This window comes from Sceloporus occidentalis, unplaced genomic scaffold (genome assembly GCF_023333645.1).
Source record: "Sceloporus occidentalis isolate IW3139 unplaced genomic scaffold, rSceOcc1.0.p SCAF_1, whole genome shotgun sequence".
NCBI classification, from domain to species: domain Eukaryota; kingdom Metazoa; phylum Chordata; class Lepidosauria; order Squamata; family Phrynosomatidae; genus Sceloporus; species Sceloporus occidentalis.
The window spans coordinates 96,439,764-96,467,301 of NW_028316981.1; the positions used below are offsets into that span (position 1 = coordinate 96,439,764).

General features: G+C 38.5%; 1 protein-coding gene across 3 annotated transcripts in view; it reads left to right on the forward strand.

The window, feature by feature from the left end:
* Positions 1-27,538, forward strand: part of MACROH2A1 (macroH2A.1 histone) — a 68,730-nt gene that overhangs the window by 26,222 nt on the left and 14,970 nt on the right. For all 3 annotated transcript variants that reach the window (XM_089529773.1, XM_089529762.1, XM_089529753.1), the window contains exons 3-5: positions 20,642-20,748; positions 20,976-21,173; positions 23,810-23,917. In XM_089529773.1, the coding sequence (XP_089385899.1) occupies positions 20,642-20,748; positions 20,976-21,173; positions 23,810-23,917 (413 nt within the window). The remainder of the gene's footprint in view (positions 1-20,641; positions 20,749-20,975; positions 21,174-23,809; positions 23,918-27,538) is intronic.

Sequence of the window (27,538 nt, forward strand, 5' to 3'; positions counted from 1 at the left end):
AAAGTGTTGTATTGACTGAACTGCTTTCACCTTTTTTCTCTTCAGTTTCTCTGAGTATTAAGGAAGATGGAGATAGTGGACAGCTAGAGCCTTGGATGGCACTATAATTTTTAACACCTTTACCATGGTATGAAAATGTGTTTTTTTTAAAAAAGTACCTTCTTACATCCACCACTTAGTGAGCTTGGGAGTAGGATGGAAAGCAGGGCTGCATTTGAGGGTGTGTGTGTAGGCATGCATGAGAGAGAGAGAAATGGATGTGAGTGAGCTGTTCAAACTGGCCCAGGAAAGAGATAGATCTAAGTTTAGATTGGGGTGAGAAGACTGTAGAAGACTAGAAGCGTGTATTAACTCTTCTGGAGACCTTGCATCTACTCCAAAATATATATTTTGGTCCCCAGGCATTCCCAAACACCCTCTAGGGTACATGGAGAATGTTTGGGGGTCTTCCTGGGCAACTAGAAGGCATTTCAGGATATTTTAAGGCAAACTGTTTTTGAAAAAAAATTTGGAAACATTTTTTTGACTCTTGGGAAGCCCAGTGTGTATGTGCACCCCAGATATGGTGGAAATGCCCTCCGTACCTCCAAGAGATCATTTTTGGGCATTTGAAGCAAAAAAGGTCTACAAGACTAAAGGGCACATCTTTTGACCCCTGGGAGGGAGGCTAGAGACTGCAAAACAGTGATGTGGGCTGCATGCTGTCTGTGGGTTGCACTTTACCCACCTCTGATCTAGATCATTTTACACTACAGAATTATAGAACTACAATTTCACTTTAATGGCTCTGGCTGCATCCTATTGAATCCTGAGGTTTGTAGTTTGGTCAGAGGTAACAGAGGAGCTCTCTGGTTGAGGATTCAACCAGAGAAATATACCTCACTAAACACTAAACCCCATTTTTACATAAGATGGAGCCAAGACAATTAAAAGTGGACCCATAGTGCTATAATTGCACAGTGTGAAAGGGCCTGCTGTTTGTGTGTGTTGTTGCATCTGTTATTTCCAAAGGACAGTCTGTTATTATTTCCTTCCTTCCTTCCTTCCTTCCTTCCTAACACGCTGCAGAAATAATCCAATTTGAGACTGCTTCAGCTGCCCTGTCTCAGTGCTAGGGAATCCTGGGAATTGCAGTTTGTTGTGGCACCAGAGCCCTCTGACAGAAGTAAAATGTCTCACAAAACTACAGTTCCCAGAATTCCCTAGGTTTCAAACTGCATTATTTCTGCAGTGTGTTTTTAGACCCTTCCTGGTCTGCACAACATGACCTAGCAAGCTGAATCCACCAAATAGCTTGTGCTCTGTCATATATATGATTAAGCGACACCATTTTCTGCAGTCTTGTAACTGTAACAAAATCAGATTTATTGCATTGTTGACGGAGGTCCCTAAGCAGTTGGTAAGATGTGTTTCTATCAGCCTGCTGTATTGGGCTGTGCTTGTGTTAACAGCTTCTTTTGTTATGAAGAGTAGAAAATTATATGCTACAGTTTCAGATATAAAATAAGAGAATGCATTGTGTCAATGAAGTCACCATGACCACCATTCAAGGGAGAGAATAGGAAATATATGACATTTATGGTTGTGTGTTTCTGCTACAGCAGGAATAACCATAAAAACATATATGGCTTATCAATGCACATTTTTGAAAAATACCAAAGAGTTTTTCTCTTTAATAGACTGTGGAAAAATAAATGGTATCCACTTCCAAGTATTATAAATATGCTGAATATTACACAGTTTCTCATTTTGATTTGATTCTTGTGTTTAGTTCATGTATTCTTGAAGCCTGAAGTGTCACTACCTGGATAGAAAACACGAATTGAGGCATGGCCCAGTGGAACATGGCTGACTTGCATATTTAGTTCTGTATCATAGTCTACTTTTAGTATTGTTACTGTGATCACATTAAAGTGTCAAAGTAAGCTTATTGTACATTCTTTGCAAACCATTTTCTTTATACTAAATACAAATTCTAAAATTTCATTGTTAAAGAGAACTGAAGAACAGAATGATTTTCCACTTGCATTTCCTTGTGTCTTTTCGGCCGGGGGGGGGGGGAATCACAATTTGTTGTCAACATGTTTTCGGTTAGGAAATAACAATGCCATAACAGTTAGGAAAGCAAGGGAGCTAAGAAGATGATTTCCTAAAGTGTCCGCAAACTATGTGCTGCATGAGTCACAGGATTCTGTTCCACCTGGAATAATTCTAGAGAATAAAAAGGAGAAATAATTTCTGACATTTAGTGTAGCCCAGCACCACAAACCAACAGTGAACTGATCTGTGAGTCGATCCCATGATTTGTTTAATTTGCATATGCTGCATTTACCCTCTTTATCTGTATACCTTGTTATTTTACTAGGATTTCAGTCCCATTTACTTAGGTCATTCCAGCCATAAAACATTTTTAAAGGAAGACAGGGCCCACAGTACTTGGGGATATACTTTAAAGGAAACAGAAATGAAACTGGTGGAAATTGCTGAGAATAGACTGGCTTACATAAGAAAACAATACCACAACAAACAGGGATGGAGTGAAGTTTATAAAACAGCAGGTGATGTATAAGGCATTCTTCCTCCCCTACTCCCACCCCCACAAAGGTATTTTGATTTACATTGTTACACAGTTAGAAAAGCCAAGGAGGGAGGGATAAACCTTGAAATGTCTGCGTTGTCCATTAACATATTTCCCACCATGGGATTTTATTGCCAGTCCATGCATTTGGTAAAATTTAAACCAGGATTCCCCCGCACCCACCCCATGCCTCCTGTTCTTGAATTCCAGAGCCCTAATTCCCTCTCAGGGATTGTAGGGACTTTGAGGCTTTGTTCTTGTGCTTTATGACATCACCAGAAACCCCGAGTGGAGTTTCAGATACTCCCAACTAGTCATTGACCTGCTGCTTAATCATGATTCATTCTCAGTATGGAGACCTGTCCCAAACCACTTACAGAGTGCCTGAAAAATAAGACCTCCTCCAGTCAGAATGTTTAGCCATTCTTTCCAAATATTCATGGCATTGCCTGTCAGAATTCATTATATGGAACTATTATTCCAGGTTTTTCTTGTCATGAAAATGAATGAATAAGTAAATAAATAAATAGAGGTATACGACAGTACAGTGGACCCTTGGTATCTGCTGGGGTTTGGTTCTAGCACACCCTGTGGATATCAAAATCTGTGGGTGCTCATATCCCATTGCATACAATGGCATAGTAATATGGTCAAGATTGGCTTATTGGAATATATACACACACACACACACACACACACACACATATATATATATATATATAAAATCTGAATATTTTCAAGCTCTGAGTGCTTAGATCCATGGATATGGAAGGCTCACAATAATGTTTGCTTAAGCATAATTTCTGATGCATGGTTTTCTTTTAAAAAGACAGTGGCTGTAGTCTATAAAAATCATATAAAAATAATTCTCCTCTAAAATCATTTGATTTTTCCTATAAAATGATGATTTTTCCTTTAAAATTCTTTAATTCAAAGCAGAACATAATTCTGAGGTTCTGAATGATGTTATTTATAGATTTTAGAAAAGTGGGGACATACAGGTTTTGAAACAATAAAAAATCCATTTCAGTGACAGTATCCTTTGAAACATGCGGCGTATTTTCGGCACCTAGTTAGACATTTGATGTGTTGAATATGCATTGTGAGCCTTAGTACAGGGCCCAGTTTGACTAAAACACACACACAGAGAGAGAGAGAGAGAGAGAGAGAGAGAGAGAAACAAAAAGCTATATATAAATCTTTTTTTTATTAAGCCATTAATGTTTGTTTTTACATGAAGAGACCAAAAATCACACAACCAAAATTGAAATAACATTCTTTTGGCTTATCCTATAAGATACTATCATTTAACTTATCATGTCCTTATCTTCCCATAATTTTGTGGCTCTTTTCCATTTCTCTTCATATTGCTGTGTAGATCTGTTATTGTTGAGTATTGATAAGATATCCAATGTAGCTAACTCATTCAGTTTCATTGTCCATTCATTTAGAGCTGGTACGGTATTAGATTTCCAATATTTGGCGTATGTCAAATGGGCAGCAGTAATCATGTATAACAGTACACTCACTTCATCTTCACATTTAGACTGAGTATAAAAAATTAAAGTCTAAGCCCTAGAAATTAAACTTTCCCCAAATTATTCAGTGGAGGACATTTCCAAAAGTGATGTGGGCTGTAGTAATTGTAAAGCAAATACAAGTTCTAGCTGTTTCTATATTTATGAATTTGATCTCATTTATATCCTTCCTTTCTCCCAAGTGGGACTTAAAAAACTACACTCAGGACCCATACAGACAGGGCAAAATAAAGCTGCTTCGGGTCACTTTGGAGCTAAGCTGTTTAAGTGATGCATGCGTCCTAACAGTCCAGAAGCTGTGCCAAAGCCACTCTCCAGGCCTAAGGACTGGAGTGTGGCTTTGGTGTGGCTTCCGGACTGTTCGGACGCATGCATCACTTAAACAGCATAGCTCCAAAGTGACCTGAAGCAGCTTTATTTTGCCGTGTCTGTACTGGGCCTCACTTAACTGCGAATAAGGCCCATTGCACTTAGTGGAGCTTATATCTGAGCAGATATGCATAGAATTGTGCCATAAGTAAATTTATTCTTTAAATAGAACTTGTTCCCTTGTCATATTTTGAGATTTTAAAAAGTGTGATATCCTTAATAAAGATGAAAAGCAGAAATTAAACATAGTTTATGTGACAATTTTAAATATGGAAACCATAGCTGAGATACACGTTAGCTTTCACCCGTGTCTCCATTGCTGGCGTATCTTGTCCATCATCTCCCTCTGCCCATATCAAACCACTTCTGTAAAAAGGGGACTTTAGAAAGCCAATTGTGATGCAACATAGTTACCTGTTTTCAGGAAGCTCACATTACAGTCTCTAATCAGAAGTAACACCTATTGAAATTTGTTGTTTTTGTTTTGCTTCTGTTCAGAAATAATTTTAGAATTATTTTTTCTCTTTGAAGCCTACGCAACTTGTGATCAAATTCTTCCCACCAGCTATGTATTCTAACCATGCCTAAACCTTGCATTTTGCCCTCCCTGGATTCTACCCTAAAAGGGCTTGCAGAATTTTCATGGATCTTGAAAATGTTCTGATGATAACTCCTAATAATTCATTTGGCTGACTTTTGATCTGCAAGCATCTGTGACATCAGAGCAGTCGAACCAGTGCCCCCCCAAAGGGCCATGACATCTTATGGCTGTTGGAGTTCCCTCATGTTGCAGGATAGCTGGCAAGTGTAATGCCAGGTTCTGGCTATTTATGGACCTTCACGTAGTAGTTAACATAGACCATGGTGATATTCAGATAGTGTCTTTATGTAGGATGTAGGAAGTGAAATTAAGAAGAAATTACAAAAGATAAGAAGAGATCACTATGCAATGAGGGAATGCAGGTCTGATGAGATGTTTCAGTGTTGGGCAACAGATGGATCTTTAATTTAGTTTCTAATATGGTAAGAATGAACAAAACCCTTGGCTTGTATAATTACAAATATTGATTTATAGTTATCTTTGTAACAAAATGGGAAGCTTACATATACTTGAAAGAGCATTATACTGCAGTAGTCCCCCCTCCCCCCCCACTTTTAACTCAAACCCTTTGAAAGTATATGAAGTCAGTGCTTTATAGTCCTAATTTCCAACCTTGTAAGTTCACAAAACAGAGTTTACAGCTTGTTTTAATCATGACTTTCCTGTCTTCTGAATTAGCCTTGCTTGTTTTAAGTTCCAGTACTTGTGTTTGTGTTTAACTTTATCACTCATAGTCTTCTATATTCTTCAGCAACTGAGCAGGGTAAAGTTTCACAAGCATTGCAGAATTGCATTGGTAACAGTGTGTGGTTTTATTTTTCGTAACAGGCATAACATTTTTCTTTTATCTTTGTTGAGTCAAAATGAGGGGGAAATCTTTTGTCATTCTTCAATACTTTCAGTCTGGGCAAAAAGGACATTGTTGTTTTATCTTCTGTTAGTATGCAATATAAACAGTAATTCTGAACCCTTCTGTTTGTAGCTATAGCAAATAAATGCTTTGGACAGTGCAGAGGGTATAACATTTAGAAATATTAATACTATGTTGATATGATTATTACTGCAGTATTGTTAGTACAATGACAAGTGCTGTTACTGCTATCAACAGTGAGTAACGGATGACTGACACTTTTCATTCAGTTTTCAGATGTCCCCACAGTATTAGATTCTACATTGAGGGTCAGAACATGTTTAAAAATCTGTTTTATAACTGATAACTCCTAAGAACAGCGAGTTAACAGCCTCATTTATAACACTGATTTTTATTTGATATATAGTTCCCTTAGGATATTTCTGAATTTAATATTAGATTCTTGGACTTTTCAACAGTACATTACTGTTGATTGTTGACTGAGATACTGTTTGGTAACATTTTAATAATATCCCATGTTTCTTTTTATTTAACATTCACATTTTTCAGTTCTGCTTGTTTCAACCTGTTGTGTTGTTTTTTCTCTTTTATTGTGCCCTATTTTATTTGGAAAAGAAAAACATTAAAAAATTTTCCTGTTTGGAAACATTAAAATCAGGTTTATAAACATGGCTTTCTTTATATTTTTTCATTTTGGAGATCTAGAAATAAACACTATATGGAGAACTAGATACACAGTAAAGGATAAATGCTCTTCCTGTTTCAGGGGGAAAAATGTTTCCTCTACAATCAATTTTTTCTGACAAATGAAGTACTGCTAAAATACATCTAGTTCTAATAAAAACCATTTTAGTTTTAGTGTTAGAACTGAAACGATGCTTGATTTCACAAATTGTTCTTTGTAGAGCATAGAGCGTAGATATATGTGTAATATCTATATTTGCACACACATAAATAACTATATTCAAATGCATGAATTTTGCCATTAGAACACGGTGAGGAAATGGTTATTATTGTATATACTCATGTATAAGACTAGAAATTTTAGTCAGAAATTGACCCAAAAAAACCCCAACTGAGTTGACTTATCCATGGTTCAATGTAAGTATTGTACTTTAACTCTTATTAAAAAAGGAATCATGCACTGGTGAAAAGCAAGAGCATAATCTGTCCTGGAAGCATTGACTCTATTCTCTCATCCCTCCAGCCTTTAGGATGAGCACAAACAGTTGTGCCTGCTGGAATTTTATAAGTTGTTTGGCATTGTTTTCCTTGCTTCATCCATTAGATCTTTTGTCGTATGCCCCTAAGCTTTACCCTCAATTTATACATGAGGCTGATGTATAGTCGAGTATATATGGTAATCAATATGGTTTGATATTATTCTCAAAATACATTCCACATGTCATTCCAGAAAATGCAATCACCATAATGCTAAAGCTTAAGAAAAAAGTACAATAGCAAAAGAGTAATAATTCACGAACAAACATGCAAAAGCCTCAGATTAGTGGTCAGTGTCTCCATGTAGGACTGGAAAGATGTCCCTTTTCCGATATGCTGGGGAGTGTCCGCTAATTAGCAAAGACTGTAGATGGGCAACTGCAGTAGTATTGGGGGCTATTTTTCAACTTAAGTGTTCAAGAGGTGCACTTTATTTGTTTTTTTAAATGTTTTCCCCCAAATATTCATTATTGTTTTTAGTTAAAATGTGGAAAAAGTTCACTAAAATTATATGTGCTACTAAGGATTAAATTCATTACATTGATTATAAAATTAATTGTAACTAAATATGTAACAGTTATTAATTGATTCTGTAATTAGGGTGAGGGCAGCACTCTTAGTGGAAGCTGTACAATAGGCAGTTGGAATTGTCCAGCAAGTGACTGAAACTCTGTGGTAGATGGTGGCCAGATAGTCCCTCCAACAGCTTCATTTATATACCACTTCATACGGAACTAATAGTGTCTAAGCGGTTTACAACTGTAAACTAATTGCCCCCAACAATCTGGGTACTCCTTTTAGTGACCTTGGTAGGATGCAAGCCTGAGTCAAGCTTGAGCCCTTTTGCTGGTCTTGAACTCACAACCTTACGGTTTTGAGTGAGTGGCTGCAGTACAGGCATTTAACCACTGCACCACCAGGGCTCCAACTTCTAGTCCTACAGTTGCTTGGCCAGGAAGTATAGTGGTTGTTTGAAAATTACTTCCTTGTTCTAAGAAAATAATCTGAGAGTGCCTCAGTCTGTAAGCTTTAGTAATGCATGCTTAATTAATTGTTTCCCCTCTAATTAATTGCACCCTCCCATCTCCCACTTAAAATTAAATAAAGAGAAAACAGATTGTTGCTTTGAAATGATTTTTTTCACACCTCTTTGTTCCCAATTGCTTTGCTGCCATCAGCCTTCCTATCCCACCTCCAACCGGTTTTCATTTTACTAGCTGGACCTGAGCCTTCCAAAGGAATGCAAGGCAGGAGGGGTGTATCATGATGTGATTGTCACTTTGAGGGGGAATCTTTTTTTCTTTGCTTGCAACTCTGCTGCTGTAATAGCAAGCTACCATACCAGTTGCACTATAGAATTTCATAGGCAAACCATGCAAAGAAGAGACTGAGCCACTGAAATTTGGCAGCAGATTTGGTGTTCCTCAGGGAAGACTTGGAGGGCTTGGATGTGCAAAAAGGGGGTGTTGAGTCCATACAATCTCTACCCCTAGTGACAGACAGCACTGAGCTTTGTGTGAGGTGAGTGTCCTATGTTCATGTACTTAGATGAAGAGTCAATGAGGGTAGGAGGCTGTGCATTCACCTCACTAGCCCATCCCTGGTGATACATGGCGCCCCATCTTTGCCACTCCGACATTAACAAGGACAGCTGAAAAGGGGAAGTATATGTGCACAGACCTCTTCAGAACCTGAAATGATAAAATTGTTGTGTGTCTCCAAGTTGACTGTGGCTTCTGGCAACCCTATTTTAAGGTTTTCTTGTGAAGATTCACTGAGATAGGGTTTGCCATTGTTCTTTCTCTTTTAGACTGAGATACTGTGACTTGCCCAAAGTCAGTCAGTGCGTTTCCATGGCTGCGTAGGAATTCACACACTGATGTCCCAGATTCCTAGTCCTCAAACAACTACACCTTACTAGTTCTGGAACCCCAATAGCACAGTGTAAACAGCAAATATGGCACACACAGTAGCATTAACAGTAGGGAGAACCATGTAACATGAAGGATAGGGCCAGAACTGTGACCTGCAGCCACAGTGTATCCACCTTTCCCATTTGTGTGAGTAACATATGAAACTCCCGGACACAGTAGAGAGAACTTGTGAGCTGATGTTACACCTCAAATAAATTCCTTGCTATTTTGTTACTAATTTTGCTAATACATGCAAAGGGGTTCATGGGTTGTGACTGGCATCTAAGTATAGGTTTGTTCCAAAAGGTCTTAAAAATTAGACCATAAGCTAAGAGCCCATTTAAAGACACAAGACCTGTCCTAAATTGTAAGAGTATTTTGAGCCAAAAATGAAACATAACTGCGTTCAGTCAAGTAACATCTGGCGCTACTTAGACTAATCATCTTTAAATGCATTTAAAAGGAAAAAAGCATGTGTAAACTGTTAAGAGTAATAGTGAAGTGTAAACTGGTAGGCAAAGGAAACATCATTTTACAGAGGGAGGGGACAGAGAAGGCTAAGCATGAAAATATCAAGATGGCTTTGGCTTCCTGTTAACAGGCACTGAAAACATATTGCATTTACATTTGAATTCAGTTTTTGCTCATTCTGTAGAACATTGCCTTTGTGTTAACTTGTTTAGCTTACAGTCTTAAACATGTATAGTAGGAACAAGCCTTAGTGAACATGTTATGGTCTACTTTTAATGAATAAAATATGGATAGAGGTGTAATGTCAGCCATACAACATGATTGACTTAGAGCTGCAAGCATCTGAAAGAAGCACAGTTCCTATAAAAATAATGAATTGTGGGACTGAGGATGGTTGTTAAGACTCGGCAAGACTTTTACTGTGCAGGGGCTCTGCCTCTTTCACAGAATTGTAGAGTTGGAAGAGACCACAAAGGCCATCCAGTCCAATCCCCTGCCATGCAGGAACTCTCAATCAAAGCATCTCTGACAGATGGCCATCCAGCCTCTGCTTAAAGACCTCCAAAGAAGGAGACTCAACTACACTCCGAGGGAGTGTGTTCCTCTGTCGAACAGCCCTTACTGTCAGGAACTTCCTCCCAATGTTCAGGTGGAATCTCTTTTCCTGGAGCTTCCATTCATTGCTCCGGGTCCTAGTCTCTGGAGCAGCAGAAAACAAGCTTGCTCCCTCCTCAATATGATATCCCTTCAGGTATTTAAACAGGGCTATCATATCACCTCTTAACCTTCTCTTCTCCAGGCTAAACATCCCCAGCTCACTAACTCGTTTGTCATAGGACATGGTTTCCAGATCCTTCACCATTTTAGTCGCCCTCCTTTGGACATGCTCGTTTCTCAACATCCTTTTTAAATTGTGGTGCCCAGAACTGAACACAATATTCCAGGTGGGGCCTGACCAAAGCAGAATGTAATGGCACTATTACTTCTCTTGATCTAGACACAATATTTTTATTGATGCAGCTTAAAATTGCATTGGCCTTTTTAGCTGCCGCATCACATTGCTGACTCATGTTCAATTTGTGGTCTACTTGGATTCCTAGATCCCTTTCACACATAGTCTCGTTCAGCCAGTTGTCCCCCATCCTATATCTGTGCATTTCATTTTTCCGCCCTAACTGCAGTACCTTACATTTCTCCGTGTTGAAATTCATTTTGTTAGCTTTGGCCCAGCTTTCTAGTCTATCCAGGTCATTTTGAATTTTGATCCTGTCCTCTGGAGTATTAGCTATTCCTCCTAATTTGGTTTCATCTGCAAATTTGATGAGTATGCTCCCAATTCTGCCATCCAAATCATTGATAAAGATGTTGAATAGCACTGGCCCCAGGACAGAGCCCTGTGGGACCCCACTGGTCACTTCTCTCCAGGATGGAAAGGAGCCTTTGTTGAGCACCCTTTGGCTTTGGCTGGTCAACCAATTACAAATCCATGTAACAGTTAAATTGTCACATTTCCAGGCAGCTAGGGAGGGCATCACACTTCACTGTCTTCCATCTCTAAACCTCCTGTGTTTTCCTCTTATCTTTTTTTCCTTACCCCAGAAGAGGTGCACAGTGTTTTTTTGTTTCGTAGCACTAAGAGCCCACCACTGTAAGCCTTCCTTGTGTGAAATGAGAAGAAGAAAATACTTGCCTTACTTGGAATTCTCTAGCTGTAAGTGGCTTTTATAGCCACCATATACATTCTATGTCAAAGTCAGCCTGTCATCTGCATTCTACAAATACAATTCCTTGAGAAATTTGGCAGAGTGGGATAATTGGCTGGAGGAACAGGTTCGCCAGTATATGCATATCTTCAGATTGAAGATACATCAGTTATGTTAATCATAGCTAAGACAGACATTTATTTTTAAAAAAGGTATGCATGGGAAAAAGAGATGTCATGTGATTCTCTTTCTTTGAAATGAATGACTATTGTGAGGGATATACAAAGAAAAGACTCGTCATTGATTGGTTCTGATTGGGTTAAATTACTCCATAATAATGGAATAACCTAATTCAATAAATCATGGATGGAAGGATGATGGTGATCTGGACTCTTTTGCTTGGAGATGCCTGTATAGGATTGTTAGGATTTCAAAAGGGTTTTGATACTAGTGGCTCTCCTTCAGGTTTCTGAAGACAGTTCTGTGATTTCTTTTGGATTGAGGATTGAGTTTCACACATTTTTCCATTTCTTTTCTCTGCTGAAACTGTTTTGTGTTATAAATACTGGCTATTTCTCAGCATGTCATCTGTTAGCTGTTAGTAACTAAACTCTCAGTGTGATGACTTCATTTCAGTGAACTGAAGTAAGACAAAGGGTTTTGAAATAAGAGAAGTGGTTTCAGTCAAGACATGAAATTTCTGCCCCAAAAGAGGAAATAAAATAAAGCTAATCAGACTATGGATGAAGTCAGAGTTCAGAGCTGTCAGGTACATTCACATTTGCATAGCAAAAAACAGGTCTTGACTACCTGTCAAATATAAGGACTTTTCTCTGACCTAAATACACATACCAAATTTACCATGTAAATTTAAATTTTGACTATTTTTTTTCTTAATAAACAACAGAATCGACTTGGAAGAACTACTGTGTTGATGCAAGGAAAGGACTTCACCAGGCTTGGCTTTCAGAACTGAAACCTCAAAATTGTTCCTCATTAACATTAATAAGAAAACCCTATGAAATTCATGGGGTTTTCTTACTAATATTAATGAGGAACTATTTTGAGGCTTCACTTTTGAAACTTCATGGAGTTGCCATAAGTTGACAGGCTACATATACACAACCTTTAATAGTTTTGAATTTCTGTGTTATTATGAACAGTTAGTGGCATATTGATACTAGTATTTTAAAGAAATCCTGCTCAGGTCCTGTTATTTTTGTTTTCATTCATTTTCCTGAAATGCCTCCCTGTGGACATCATGCTGTCTGATTATATGAATTTAAGAACATCAGATTGCGGACTTCTTTTACATGAGTTTACCATTGCTACATGACTGAGAACACCATAGTGTAAACTAATGAATTAATCAAAATTATTTGGTTATTTTTAAGGTATTAACCTGACTGCATGCAGACACCAGCCATTAGATTGCCATAAATGAGAAGCTTACCACAAGTTGCTGGCCATATTACAAGTGCCCACAGGTTAGGATCATAAGCCTGCATTTCATGTGAAGACAGTGAAAAATTCCCAGCCCTGGAAGAAAAAGAAATATCTTGGGGAGGATAAAATCAACAGATGGAATTTTAGCAAGAGTACAGTTCTTTGATGTTTTGTTTGCTTTGTGCTCATTGTTCTTGGAAATACACCGTTTTTTCCAGCGTATAAGATGACTTTTTGACCTTCTAAAATTGGGTCAAAAGTTGGGGGTCGTCTTATAGGCCGGGTTGAGCCCTGGGGCCCAGTGCGTGCACTCAGCCACCAGCTTCTTGAAGCCAGTGTGCATGTTCTCGGGGCTGCAGGCTTCTCAGGCCCCTGGAGGCCTGGGAAGCCTGCAGGCCCGCACTGGCTTCTAAGGGACCTCCGGAGGCCCCTTGAAGCCAGCGCACATGCTCTCGGGGCTGCAGGTTTCTCAGGCCCCTGGAGACCTGGGAAGCCTGCAGGCCCGCGCCGGCTTCTAAGGGGCCTCCGGAGGCCCTTTAGAAGCTGGCATGCTTGCACGGCCGGCTGCCAGCTTCTACGGTAAGTACTGTATATCCTTAAACTCTATATTTTTATATAAAAAGTTGGGGGTCATCTTATACGCCCAGTCATCTTATACGCCGGAAAATACGGTATCTGTAATATATTCATGGAGAATAATAGTACTTTCCTTGAGATACACTTTTCACTTAGCGGAACTTTACATTTATATTTTTCTCTTTATGTGTGCTGGGTTTTTATAAATAAATAAAACTGTAATAGAGAAGATGCAAAGAAAGCAAATGTGTCACAGTATTTATGGAACTCCTAATAACTTGACTTGTACTTTAACATCATTAATGTCCTGTTATTCTGATGAGTCTGTAAATCAAACCATTATTTTTAGTAGGTAATCTGGGAGACACTTTTTTTTAAGACCCAAGTTCACAGAAGGTAGAAGCTAGAACAGAACTCAGTAACTCCTCTGGGTGATTTGCTGTAGGCTGGGAAGGGTACTGTTTCCCTTCACCCATTACACAAAGGAACAAAGAGTTACAAAAGGGCTGAATCTGAGTTATGGTGCATCCTCCCCACAAATCCTTCCTGCACAAACCATTTTGTGGACCTTTGAGACCGGGAAGCCTGTACATTTAAATATAAGCCTCCTCACCAGGTATCCATGCTGGAGAAGGGAAGGGGCCCCACATTGCCAGGTGACATTTTTTCTGCGTGCTCTTGCTTTCATGTTAGTAATGTATGAAGCCTTGCAATTATTCAACAATGGTCACAATGGATTTTTGTTTAGAAGAACAATGGCTTCAATTCTGGTACTAATATATCACATAGAATAATAATAATAATAATAATAATAATAATAATACATTTTATTTATAGACCGCTATTCCGCAATGATCATAGCGGTGTACAGTACAAAAATGCAATACAATACAATCTCTCTCCCTCAAGATGGTGGCTGAAGGGAGGGCTTTTCTTCTTCCAGGCAGGCCTGGTGGTGCTAGCCTGCCTCTCTCTCCCTCAAGATGGAGGATGAAGGGAGGGCTTTTCTTCTTCCAGGCAGGCTTGGTGGAGCTAGCCTGCCTCTCTCTCCCTCAAGATGGATGTGTTCAGAGCTACACTCTGTCTTATTTCTAAGATTGTCTCCTCTCTCTCCTCCCCTTGAAAGGTTACTTGTTAGAAAGTTACTTCTAAGAAGTAATCGGTTGCAGTTACTGTAATTTATCATTACAATAAATTTTGTAAAGTACAGTAACTCTACATTCTCCGTATTCAGTACTGTAGGCTTTTGACATGTGGTAGAAAACACACCTACCTAATAACTATTTGAGCAACTATAAAACTGTCGCAGATATATATAACTACAAAAATGTTATTTGTTTATGTTGCAGTTGTAGTGTGACTTAATTATGCCTTTAGATATTTGGGAACATGTATTAATTACAAATAACTTATTTTAACTTGTTACTTACATACAACTATTTTGCACCTGGATTGAATTAGGAGGCCTTGGAGTTCTGTTATTGTTTTTTTTAAGTAGGACCTTGTTCTAAGTGTTCCTATATAGTTTTTAATTTGTCCTAAAACTCTGTGAAATTGCATTAATGTAAAACTGGCTTGAACATGAGAATGTTTTGTGGAAGCCTGTAAAACAGTGACATATGCAGACAAAAACTAGACGTTTCCTTTTCCCTAAAGATGTGGAAAGCTCTTTTTGTTTCTTTAGGATTTAAAAAAAAGTTATGGTTTTGCTTCTCTCGCTCTCTCTTTTAAAATATAACCATTTTCTGGGGTTGCTGTGGTGTATTTTTTTTTTTTACAAAAAAATCCACAATTATGCAGAAATTCCTCATTTTAACTCTAAATATAATGTTACTATTCTGTGCTGCTGAAGGACTATTAAAGCTGGAGCATGTGTAACAAAGAGTGAGTAGACAGAGGGGGTAAGTCTCCCCTCTCTACTCCTCAGTTCCTTCTGTTATATCGTAAGCTCTAACTCTTCCTCTTAAACCTTATTTTCTTCCTGTGTCTGAAAAGGAAATGGGATACATAAACTCCCCCAAAGAGCCATTAGAAACGGACACTTTCAGAACCACTTTTCCATCGACAGAAGAATGCTTAGCACTTTCCAAAATATTTCCCCTCGGAAAGGCAAAGGGCAAATAAAATATTCTTCTGGGGGTCTTGAGGAACCACACTTAATGTCAACTGATTAGTTACAATAAAACTTCTCTATATGGTTGTATCTGCTGCCAAGAGTAATCGAATAAATCCCTTACTAGTGCCAAATAAATATGGAATAGTGATTGGCGTGGACTCATAAATGAGGGAAAGAAAAGAAAATGGCAGTACAAGCCAGGTTGGGAAAATCTGTCAAGTTTCACTTTCTCCCTCAAACGCCAAAGGATATCGGGTGCATTAAGCAAAGGATTCTTTTTCCTTTAGCTCAGAACAGGCAATGTGTGTCCCTCCAGGAGTTGCTGAACTCCTCTCACCATTGGCTCTATTGGCTAGGGCTACTGTAATTCAAACGGTAGCCCAAAAATCCCTGGAATTGTCTGGCTGGATGCTAGTCACTGCTCTCATCTTATCATGACATTGCTGCCTTCAAAGAAAGTGAATTTATTTGTGGATGGTAAAGAACAAACAATGCTTTGCTTAAAAATTTCCATGTTTTTCTCCTGCCTTCAAGCCTTACTTAGTTTTCTCAGTGTTTTTTTTTTTCTGCAGACTCAGTATTGGCTTCAGGGCAGGGATGTAATGTTAACCAAAATTACATTTCTGACCTGCAAACCTAATTTACTTGACAACTCTACTCTCCAGTGGAGAGCAAAAATTCTCCTGAGTGAGAACTTTTGAAGTCACCTTCAGTCTTGTATAAGAGAGAGGAATAGAAATGGGATTCTGGAGGTCACATTCTTGTCCCTTTAAATGGCATTGCTGTGTTGATGACAAATTTACACAAGGTTGTGCTTCAAAGGAAGGAGGATAACCATGCAAGATTGTGGGTGGCAGTGGCATCTTTTCCACCGCTAATAATTTAAATCTCACCTCCACAAGTACTGCTGTCGAGTAGAGACTTGGCTGTTTATACACATGCTGTTCATTAAAAATAATTCCTACACTTAGCTCTTGGAGTGTCTTCCCATTCTGTGAAAACCAAACTTTCTGTACTAGTCTTCTAAAGATATTTGTGTTCTTCGGTGCTATAATGTGGAACCAGCAGGAAGAAATTATGTTAGACCAAAGGATTTGCCATCCTGAGAAGAGTGGCTATCACATTTTATTATTTAATTATTTGGCTAAGAAACCAAATAGGGACTGTATTTCCTATGATTCCAAATCTGACACTGAAATGATATTGTAGCTGCCAACATTTTGGTTGCCCTTTGTATTTGTTGTTTAATCTTAAACACAAACATTCTGTCAACCTGTCAGATCATGTTCTGTTAGGCTGACAAAACATTTGCACAAGCAGGTACAGAGTGATATATTTATCTGAAGTGATAAAACCCATAAGTTTCCCGAAAGCAACCCTCCAGAAGCTGCACAGCCCAAGAGCTTTATTTTTGTTTGTGTTTAATTGTATTCTGGCTTTGCTTCGGAGCTTTCTAGTGAATATCACTATATTAAGCATGGACCCTTTACAGTATTTTGCATTGTCCTTTGTGCATTATTAAAAATGTAAATTAGATTCTCCACGAGGTTTGATGGAGAGGAGGGAGACCACTGGGTGAGGTTATGTATTGAGAATGAGTTACGGAGTGAGGAACAAGGGAAAGATAGAACTGCAGAGTAAATTTTTGGTATCTACTGATTTTGTCTAATGCTAGTTAATGTTCATTTCCCTTCAGGAAAATATATGAAAGTAGTAGAAAGAGTAAGAACGTAATAACACTTCATAGTTTTTTGTGGGTTTTTCGGGCTATGTGGCCATGTTCTAGCAGAGTTTCTTTCTGACGTTTCGCTAGCATCTGTGGCTGGCATCTTCAGAGAATGCTTTGCCTGGAACAATTGGGTGTATACTGTATATACTGTGTGAGCCTGGGAATGCAGGAGTGATTTGCATGTGTATTGTTCTGTGTTGATGGCTGTCCTCAGCCTGGCAGGCTAATGCAAACGAGGATTAATGTCTGCTAATTGGTGATCAATTATCTGCTGGGAAAGCCCCTTACTCTGAATGGTTTCCCATTGGCATTTGCTGAGTCCTTATTTTGCTGTTCTCCAGGACTGGTAGCCAAATTTTGTTCACTTTAAGGGTTTCTTCTTTCCGGTTGAAATTGTCCAGGTGTTTGTGGATTTCAATGGCTTCCCTGTGCATCCTGACATGGTTGGCATGGTCCAGAACTTCAGTGTTTTCAAACAGTATTGTATGCCCAGGATGGTTTGTGGCAAGTTCTGCTACTGCTGATTTTTCTGGCTGACCCAGTCTGCAGTGTCTCTCGTGTTCCTTGATTCTTGTTTGCACACTGCGTTTGGTGGTCCCTATGTAGACTTTTCAGCAGCTGCATGGTATGCAGTAAACTCCTGTGGCTAATAACACTTCATATTTGTGTTATTTCAAGTGTTCAGATTGCTTCTGGCCATTAGTTGTACAACAACCTCGTAAATACTGTTCTTTCCATATGGCAGGATGTGTGTTTGACAGAAGCTGGGAGAGATTGTTTTTGCCTGATCCACAGGAAAGCTTCTTAGCTACTGTGCTACATGAGCCATGGTGTCATTACTTAGGAATTGATCATTCACAACCGAATATCTGAACTACCCCCTTTGAAAAATGTATTATGTTCAAATACACACTAATGCTATGAAAGTTTGAACTGTATTAATGACAGCTCCTCACTTGCAAATGCAGGGACTTGATTCACTGAAATCTGAATGTGCACCAGCTTTGGCCAAAACCCTAATTATGATACAAAGCAAAACAAACAAGCTTCATTTGTATACTGCTTCATACCACCTAAGCAGTGTCTAAGTGGTTTACAACTGTAAGCTAATTTGCCCCCAACAGTCTGGGTACTCATTTTAGCAACCTTGGAAGGATGCAAGCCTGAGTCGAACTTGAGCCCTTTTTCTGGACTTGAACTCGCAACCCTGTGGTTTTTAGTGAGTGGCTGCAGTACAGGCATTTAACCTCTGCACCACCAGGGCTCCTTTAGGGCAACAGCTGTTAGAAGATACAGAGTAGGATTTCCTAGTAGATCTCTGGGTGATTTGAAGTGAATGTCCCAACAATTTCTGTTTCCCAGTTTTTTAATAAGAAGATGTAAAACTGCAAGAAAAAAATCTGTGCTGCTGTTGGCTTCATGTTGATTGCCAATGTCCCAGTTGTTGTGTTCCTCATCTATAAAAAGGATACTTTTTGGTGGCTTTTAATAATATCTGCTAGGCAGTGTTGTGCTGGAAGACCTTGGAACTTTTTGGACTACAACTCCGAGAATCCCCCAGCCAACATGGTTCTGGGAGATGAAGTCTCCAAAGATAATTTTCCAAGTGCTGTTAGAATCACTGACTTTGGATATATCCTGTTATTTGGAACAAATAGTAGATTCCGTTCATAGAGTCACCTTTTTATGTCCAATTCTCTATGATAAATTTCAGGGTGCATTATGGTCTGCTGGAGTACCATAGACCCCAAATAATCTTGTCTCCTTTTTGCCCATTAGTTCAGTTTCTGATTTAAGGATTATAATTAGTTTCTAACATTTGAGACCATTTGAAGTACAGTAGCATGACCTCACCAGTAAAAAACAGTTTTTAACAGTTTTTTAAACAGTTTCATGGCTCCAATAATGCTATATAATATTAGGTGAATTCATTTGTTACAATTCCAAATATGAGGTGATAAATAGCAGAATGATTTCTCTGCTGTATCTGGAATTATAGTGAGTGAATTGACACTCAATATTCAACTCATAGAGATGCTATGAATATTAATAGTGCTTCATAGAAATGACATTCAGCGTATGATTAACTTTCTATACTTTTAATGTAAAAGTTTGTCACATTTTAGCCACCAATATATGAAAGTGTGTTCAGTCACCATACCAGAGAAATTAAATGCTCTTCCTATGCCATGCCTTTTAGAAATATGAAGAGGGTGAAAAATAATTTTTTGTCATTAGCAAAATACATCTTTGGCTTATTTAGAGTTATTTTCCGGTTTTCCAATAAGTATTGTAACAGGCTTATCAAAGGAATGGTGATTATGATAGGAATATTATAAAGGTCAGCCTAGCCAGTGTGTGTACTGAAGTTGATCCTTTATAGAATGTGAAATGCATTTTTAATAGTTTCCTTTTTTCATTGAAAATGGTTGCCCTTTCTACATATTCCCCAAGCTGATCCATGTAACAGCTTTTTTAAATGCAGGGAATCAGTTTTTATGTAACAAGAGAAATTCATAAATGACACTTAATATATGTTATATTATGAATAAGGTAAAACAGATTGTTGAAGCTGAACAGATGATTTATTAAAATACACAAATATCTGTACACCTTCTTATAGTTCTGTTTCATTTATAAGCAATAGTAGGTCTAGTATGGCAATTTTTAAATCTTTGCAATAATTATCAGTACCAAAAATGCATTTTAAGAAAAAAGTTGAGCACAGTCTGCTTGCAGTTTTGTTTTACGTATTTCCTTAGTTCTTAATAAAACTAAACACTTTTATATTGGTTTGTACAGAATAGGTATCATTTCTTGTCGGAATAGGTTGGTGTTCATGTTCTCTGTCCCAAGTCGATTGTTAACTAATTCAACCAAGGCCCTGAACAGACCAACGATAAACACCAGCATTGGGGCAGAATGGGGGCATGGTGACTGCATGCCGTGCACCCCGACTCCGCCAGCATGACGGCCCATGCTCCACAACAGGAGGTGTCACGGCACTCCCTTGGTGTAACGTGTACACACGCTGTGCCTAAGGAGTGCCGAAAAGCCATGGCACCAACAGTTGTAGCGCCCTTTCCACTGCGCAAGAAGAAAACACTTTTTGGAACTTCTGTTTTCACCATGGACCTGCCAGGTTAGGGGCGTGGATGTGCAGTTGCCGCATCCCTGATCCATCAGGGAAAGGAGTGGCATCTGTACAGCCCCTATGTAAACCAAAAGCATTGATACCAAAATGCTGGGTGTAAAACTAATTTAATCTTGGCTCTTAATTTCTGTAGACCTTTTGTAAATCAGATGGATGGTAATCTATTTAGTTCTATGCATTTGTCATTATAATCCATCGTCAGACAAATGATACTGTGATTTCAGACGACACGTGTCAGGTGCCTATATATCTTTGATCAACTGCTCAAGTTACTGTATACAATTTGATTAGCTTTATTCACCATGATAGAAGTCTATTTTGTAGATAAAACCATTTTAATTATCTTCCTTGGCAGCGGAAATTCTTGAATTGGCGGGAAACGCAGCGCGGGACAACAAAAAGGGCCGTGTTACACCTAGACATATCCTGTTGGCAGTAGCAAATGATGAAGAATTAAATCAGGTAAAAAGAAATTCCCATTTGTGAGGGATATTTAAAAATTCCCCATCCCCTTTTGAAATCCCTTTTTGTTATTGCATCAGATTTTGTAATTCAGGGCTTATGAAGTAGTTTGCAGTTGGCCCAATTTAGTAACATGAATGTGAAATGTATTTTGAACTGTTCAGACTGAAACTGACAGATAAAACTACTTGAATGTGCCTTTTGTTGTTGTTCCTTTTCCTTTGAAGCTGTTGAAAGGTGTCACCATAGCCAGTGGTGGTGTGTTACCAAATATTCACCCAGAGCTGTTGGCAAAGAAACGAGGATCAAAAGGAAAACTGGAAGCTATCATTACTCCACCCCCAGCAAAAAAGGCAAAATCTCCTTCACAGAAGAAAACCACAACAAAGAAACCAGCTGGCAAGAAAGGAGCCAGAAAGTCTAAGGTACTCTTGTCTTTGTCATTTACAGTCCAGTGCTACACATATTTCCTCAGAAGTAAGCCCTACTGCACTCACAAGTCAGTGTGAATAGGATTGCTCTTTGGACTTTATACATTTATGAGTTTTGGTCAATTGTATGATATTTGATCTATCTGATGCAGTTAATGTTACAGACTGCTCTCTAGAAGTGGCAGTGGACCATATACCTATGAACTCACACCATCCTGTTTAGGTGAAGATCAGCTGTGATACAGATTATATAGCATTGCAGATATTCATAGACTGTACCTACCAGTGGTTCTCATCGTTAGATGCGTTGGCTCAGAATGATGAATGTTGCAGTCTAGTAACATTTGAAGGGCCTCAAGAATGATCAGTCCATCTGTTGTCAGTTTTCCCTGGGAGAGCTCCACGGGTTGGTTTTCCACATCTACTTGGGTTACTTAAGGAAGCAAAGTGAAGCTTTTATTTTTCACCAAGGCAGAACCAAGCAGCAAAATTGTCTTAAGTAACATCCTTTTATAGCCACCAGCTCCCTCTATCTGTGTTCATCAGGACTTAGAAGAAGAACTTCAGAAGTAAAAGTTGCATGCTGCTTAAAACAGTTCTGATCTTATTCTGATCTTGAATGTTATTTCTTCTTAAATACATCAATTGGTGAAAATGTATCATGAAGCATTGATTTCTTTTAACCAGTTTACGTAAGCAAAAAAATCAAGTGATATTTAAATATACATCATATACTTATTTATTTCTTTTGTTGCTTATAACTTTAGGAAGGCATAGACACAACAAGTTGTTGCCTTGTCTGTAATATCAAATTTTCAGTGGACCTGAATCAGATGTATTCTAAGTTATGTGGTAATCACTCAGGACCATCCTGAGAATTAACACTTTTCTGATTCAGGATTCCCTTCTTTCAGAAAATCCAGCTAGGTATATTTATTTCAGTACTCAAATACTAGGTTCAGCAATATTAACAAAGAAGCAAAGTATAAACTTTGTATGTTTAGATATTAACTAGTAATTTTTCAAATTCTTTGTGATTTGTTTTTCAATAATATAAAACTAGGATTATTCAGATTACAACTCTGATTCTAGTTTGACTCCCTGGTCATTTCCAGCTATAGAAGGAAGTGAAAAATACTTTCAGGAGTGGTTTAGTTTTCTATTCCTGCAGAGTGTTGGACTAGATTGTCCTTGCAATCCCTACCATGTAGAAGATACTATGATTTTCATGTGAGCCACTGTGGTAGTGGTTTGAGAGATGGAATAGTACTCTGGGAGATGAGGGTTTAAAACCTTACTCAACCGTGAAAACCCCTGGGTGGTCTTGGGCAAGCCACCGTCTTTCAGCCTCAGGTGAAGACAACGGCAAACCCTCTCTGAACAGATTTTGCCAAGAAAACCCTGTGATAGTTTCACTTTAAGATTTCCATAAGTTGGAAATGACTGAAATGGCACACAACAACATGCAATTCTAATGCCACTTCAGGGTGAAATAGACAGCCCCTTTGCACTGACATTTAAATGCTGCATGTTCTGATGACACCCCCAAGCTGGCGTCATGCTGCCTGCCTGACCACACAACAGGCAGCTTTGCAACAGTCTGGTGGTGTGGTGTTTATACGCCGCACGCCGCAGGAGAGCCACAAAGCCACGATGATGGAAAAGCTGGCTTTTTGCTAGCTCAAAAAGGAGTGGCATTTTGCTGCCTCTTTTTGAGCCAGCAAAAGGCCAAATCGGAGCTGCAGCATGCAGTTGCTGTGGCCCCAATCCGGCTTTCTCTGTGGTGGCTTGAAGTTGACCCTCCAGGGCCATCTGTTTTGGCCCTATGTCTTTGTTTGACTCATGAACATTACACTGTTCTTTCAGCAGGGGAAAATAAATTATGTGCTGTGGTTGGGTCAGCAGTGCAGTGGGGTTAGCCCCTGACCATGCTAAATGGCCTAGTTGCCACTCAAAATATGTTAAGAGATAGGGGCTTTGTAAATATTCTACTGTAAAACAGAACTTGGAAAAATTACTTTATAGTATAGGTTGAATCTCCCTTATCTGAGATTTTCAAAATCTGAAATATTCCAAAATTGTCCACATGAGTGGCTGAACTAGTGACACCTGTGCTTCATTTCACACAGAAAATTGTTAAAAATATTGTGTGTAAGATTAGCTTCGGGCTGCGTGTATACATAAATGAATCTCATGTTTAGACTGGGGTCCTGTGCCCAAGATATCTCATTATGTACAGTATATGCATATATTCTAAAAGTAAAAATCCAAACAAACTCAGAAATCAAAAACACTTCTGGTCCCAGGAATTTCAGATAAAGGAGATCAGCTTGCACTACAGCTCTCAGACTTTCCTAACCAGCATGGTTACAGCTGGTGCTTGTTGGGAGATTCTGGCAGTTGTAGTCCAAGTAACATTTCCAAGCTCCAGAAGTGTTTTTGATTTCTGAGTTTGTTTGGTTTTTTACCTTTAGAATATTTGCATATACTGTACATATATGCATAGAGTACCTGCAATAGAGCTTGCCTTTCTCCATATACATGCAGTGTAATTATATTAGTTGTGCTGTATTTGTTGCTTTTGAAGTTGGTTTCACTAGCTGATTGTTGGATTGATTTTGCACGAGAAGAAACAGGGAGAAGTCAGCAAATCAGCAAGTGCTGACAGCACAACAGAAGGTACCCCAACAGATGGCTTCACTGTCCTGTCTACTAAAAGTCTATTCCTTGGGCAGAAGGTAGGTTTGCCCATTTCATTTAGAATATTTGTTCATATGTATTACTTAGGAGGTATCTCCCTGTCTGCATAATAGATTGACAAGCATCCATCTTTGCAGCGCCTCTCCTTTATGCCATGTTGAACATCTGGAGAAATACTACCACAGAAACAAAGGAATCTTCTCAAGATACTTTCTTAAATATCTTGGAACACCAGGGCTCAAAGCCCCCACTCAGTCATGGAAAACACCCTGAGTGACCTTGGGCAATTCACATTCTCTCAGCCTTTTTAATTCTGACATCTAACAAAATTTAATAGATAATAGGTCCCTGCTTCCAGGGAAACTGCAGTTTGAATTGGACAACTGGGAGAACAGTGGAGGGAGAAATAAAGGAACAATTTACCATATTTAATTACACATATTTGAAATGAGGTTACTGTTGGTAATAAATATTCATGCATTAATGCAAAAGCTTTAGATTACATGGAATCAGAAGTTAAAGACATTAAAAGGTGAGCATGACCCCTCCAGATGTTGTTGGACCTCAGTGTGCATCAACCCTAACTAAAATAGTGTTTGGTAAGGGGACTTGTAGTCCAACTACATCTGGAGGGCCACACATTTCCCTGATGTTGAAGGAGCCAACTGTAGGCTAGAAAGGGGGAAGGAGGCCTTTAAGTGACTAACAGAATAGAGTGGACAGAGCCAAGGTCACAGGCAGAACAAGGAGTCTTTACTGAATACGTACAGGAATGAGAAGCCAGGGAACAGGTGATTACGTTGGTGATAGAAGTGAGTAACTTTTTAGTGGAGTGGTGGACAGAACTGAGAGGACTGATGTATAATAAGGCAGAGACAGTCAAACTAATGAAGGCTGCCAGTCATCCACAAATGAGAGGGAGAAGTTAAGGAATCAAGTTATGGCTGTGTGCCTGTTAGCAAGGTGGATAATCTTAAAAAGCAGAAGAACTGGCTGAAGCAGGACTGGAAGAGATAGAGGTGCTGGAGGGCAGTAGTTGGTTTAGTGGAGGTAGAGAAACATGTGTCATAGATACCCCAAGTTTACCAGTGGAAAGCTCGACTTATAGTTGTGTTGCTGGGTAGATGCTTCCAAATGGTAGATTCAAAGCCCCTTCATATCCCATGTCAGGACAGCTAATATGTGCAGAATGTGAAATGGCTTTGTTAAAGAATTGCTATGTAGAAATCTGAATTAATAAAGCCCATATAAACGTTAGGGGAATGTTTGTGTACAAAAAGAAGTGACATTTGTATGAAAATTTATGTGTTATCAGGAATCTTGCTTTTCCCAGAAAAATGTTAATCATACTCTCCTTTGTAAAGATCCCCCCATTCCCATGCACCAATATTGTGAGGCACATGTGGAGAGCTTCATATTTGCCTTATAACTTGTGCTACATTCCCATTACATTAACGAAAGAAGATTTTATAGGTCTTCGCCAAATCTTCAATATATGTAAGGAAATGAAATAAATTACAATCCATAAATTCATTTTGTTATTTCAATGGCTGTATTTCCTTTGACTAATTATTAATTCACGGTGAAATAATAGTCAACTTTCTGATTGAAAAGCAGTAGTTTTTAAAGAAAGTGTGTTTAACCTTCAAATTCATATTTTTCCAGGGATAGAGAAGGTTTGAATATTTGCACTGAGAAATGTTTATGTATTTTACCTGTTGCCTTTCAGCATGAGTAATATTAATACTGTGCCTATCAGTTTCTAATGGTTTATTCCACTGATATGAAGATGTCTCTCATACGTTTCCATATATTCCATATATCCATCACATATTAAAAGGTCCATTAGGTTCCATTTCTTGTGAGGGAATAAAATTATATTTTATGAATAGTATAATCAGAAATGTGGCTTACATTGGAGTTATTACCACATTTTAAGCATAAATGCCATGATGAGAATCCAAAGAACCACTCAATATATTGAAGAAAGTTTTGGTTTGTGGTTCTCACTAGCAGCTTTTCACAACATATAGTAGATCAGTTTTTAAAAGAAGGTGACTTTCAGAAGCGGACTTGACATTTGGGTCCTGCTTTTCTAACACACACACCTGAAAATATGTATCAGCTGGAAAGTAATTAGGTTAGTCTTCAAACAAACAATATGGATATTTTCTCCTGATTTTACCTTTTTTCTGTTATCAGGTTATTTTACTTGTTTTTATACAATTTTAATAAAATTAACCACTTGTAGTTTTATCAACCCATCTGCATGTGGAAAAATAGTTGCATGTATGCCTTTAACAGATCTGATTAGATGTATTCTTACACTGAGGTTATCCATTTCAGCCTTAAATTGAATCATATATCATCTCAACCCTTTTAATTGTTTTATTATCCTGTTATGAGTGGTTTAGTGTCCCACATCTTTCTTCCCAAATGCCCATATCTTGAACCAGCTTCTCATTTTAAAAAAAGCAGACTTTAAGCCAGTAGATGTGTATAATATCTTTGCTGCTTTTCACCTCTGGAGAAGGAGACTCTGAAGATGAGCAGCATATATAGTGAGGATAGGATGGAAAACATATAGCAGTGGAGGAGTGATGTACCACCCTACACACACACTTGGTTCATGGGCTGCTGGTGCTCTCATAGTCACAGTTAAAAGACTGTCCTCATTAGAGCTGCACCAGACCACATACTGCAGCCAGAGTTACATTATATATGAAGTTACCTTTGCCAAACTCTGTCAGTGGCATGCAGCCCAAATACTTGCTCCATTGCAATAATGTTTAGAAAATATCATAATAAGGAAATGAAGCTGTGTTTGTCACCCAGGAAACTTTATGCATCTTGTGATGCAGGAGATAATTGCAAGAGATTGAGAAATTTGAAATGAAATCTTAAAGAGCTGGCCCGGTTTGTATTTGTTCAGAGCTCCTATAGTATCTTGACAATTGATGTGTTTAGGACCCACATAAAAGAGATTGATCATATAACCATCTAGTTTTAACATATTAACATATTTGTAGTACACCCTGGAACTGTCCTGAATGAATGTCTGATCTGATTTTTTTTCTTGTTTTTTTAAATGTTGGTTATACCAGTGGTCAAACACAAGGCTCAAACAGGAGTGTGAAAATGGATTGATAGAAATGATTAGAGCCATATGAGATAATTATCATGCACATGAAAATCCATTCCGTTTACTGTTATGGAAGGTATGGCTATATTTGCAGGAAGAAGATATTTTTACCTCAGTGGTCTCTGAATCTCAAAGCCAGCCCTTTAACCTCTTTTTTTCCCAGTTCTTTTCATTCAGTTAAATCTTTGCTTTCCCTTTGAGATCTGGGGTGTTCCATATAGTGTGATTATGCTTTTTGGCATTTGTATTGTGTCTACATTTGCAAAATTGGTATTTGTATTTTTCCCCTTCACATGTACAATTTTTATGATAGCAAAAGTTGCCACAATAATCAGCAGAACAAAGGCAACAAATAAACACCCCGAGGCTTTGCAATTCAGCAACAGACTAACACACAGATTAACATGTAAATCACTTCCTCTCAATCAAGGGTCACACAGTATACATATTCCACTCACCTCCATGCCAGCATTCTCTGAAGATGCCAACCACAGATGCTGGTGAAACGTCAGGAATA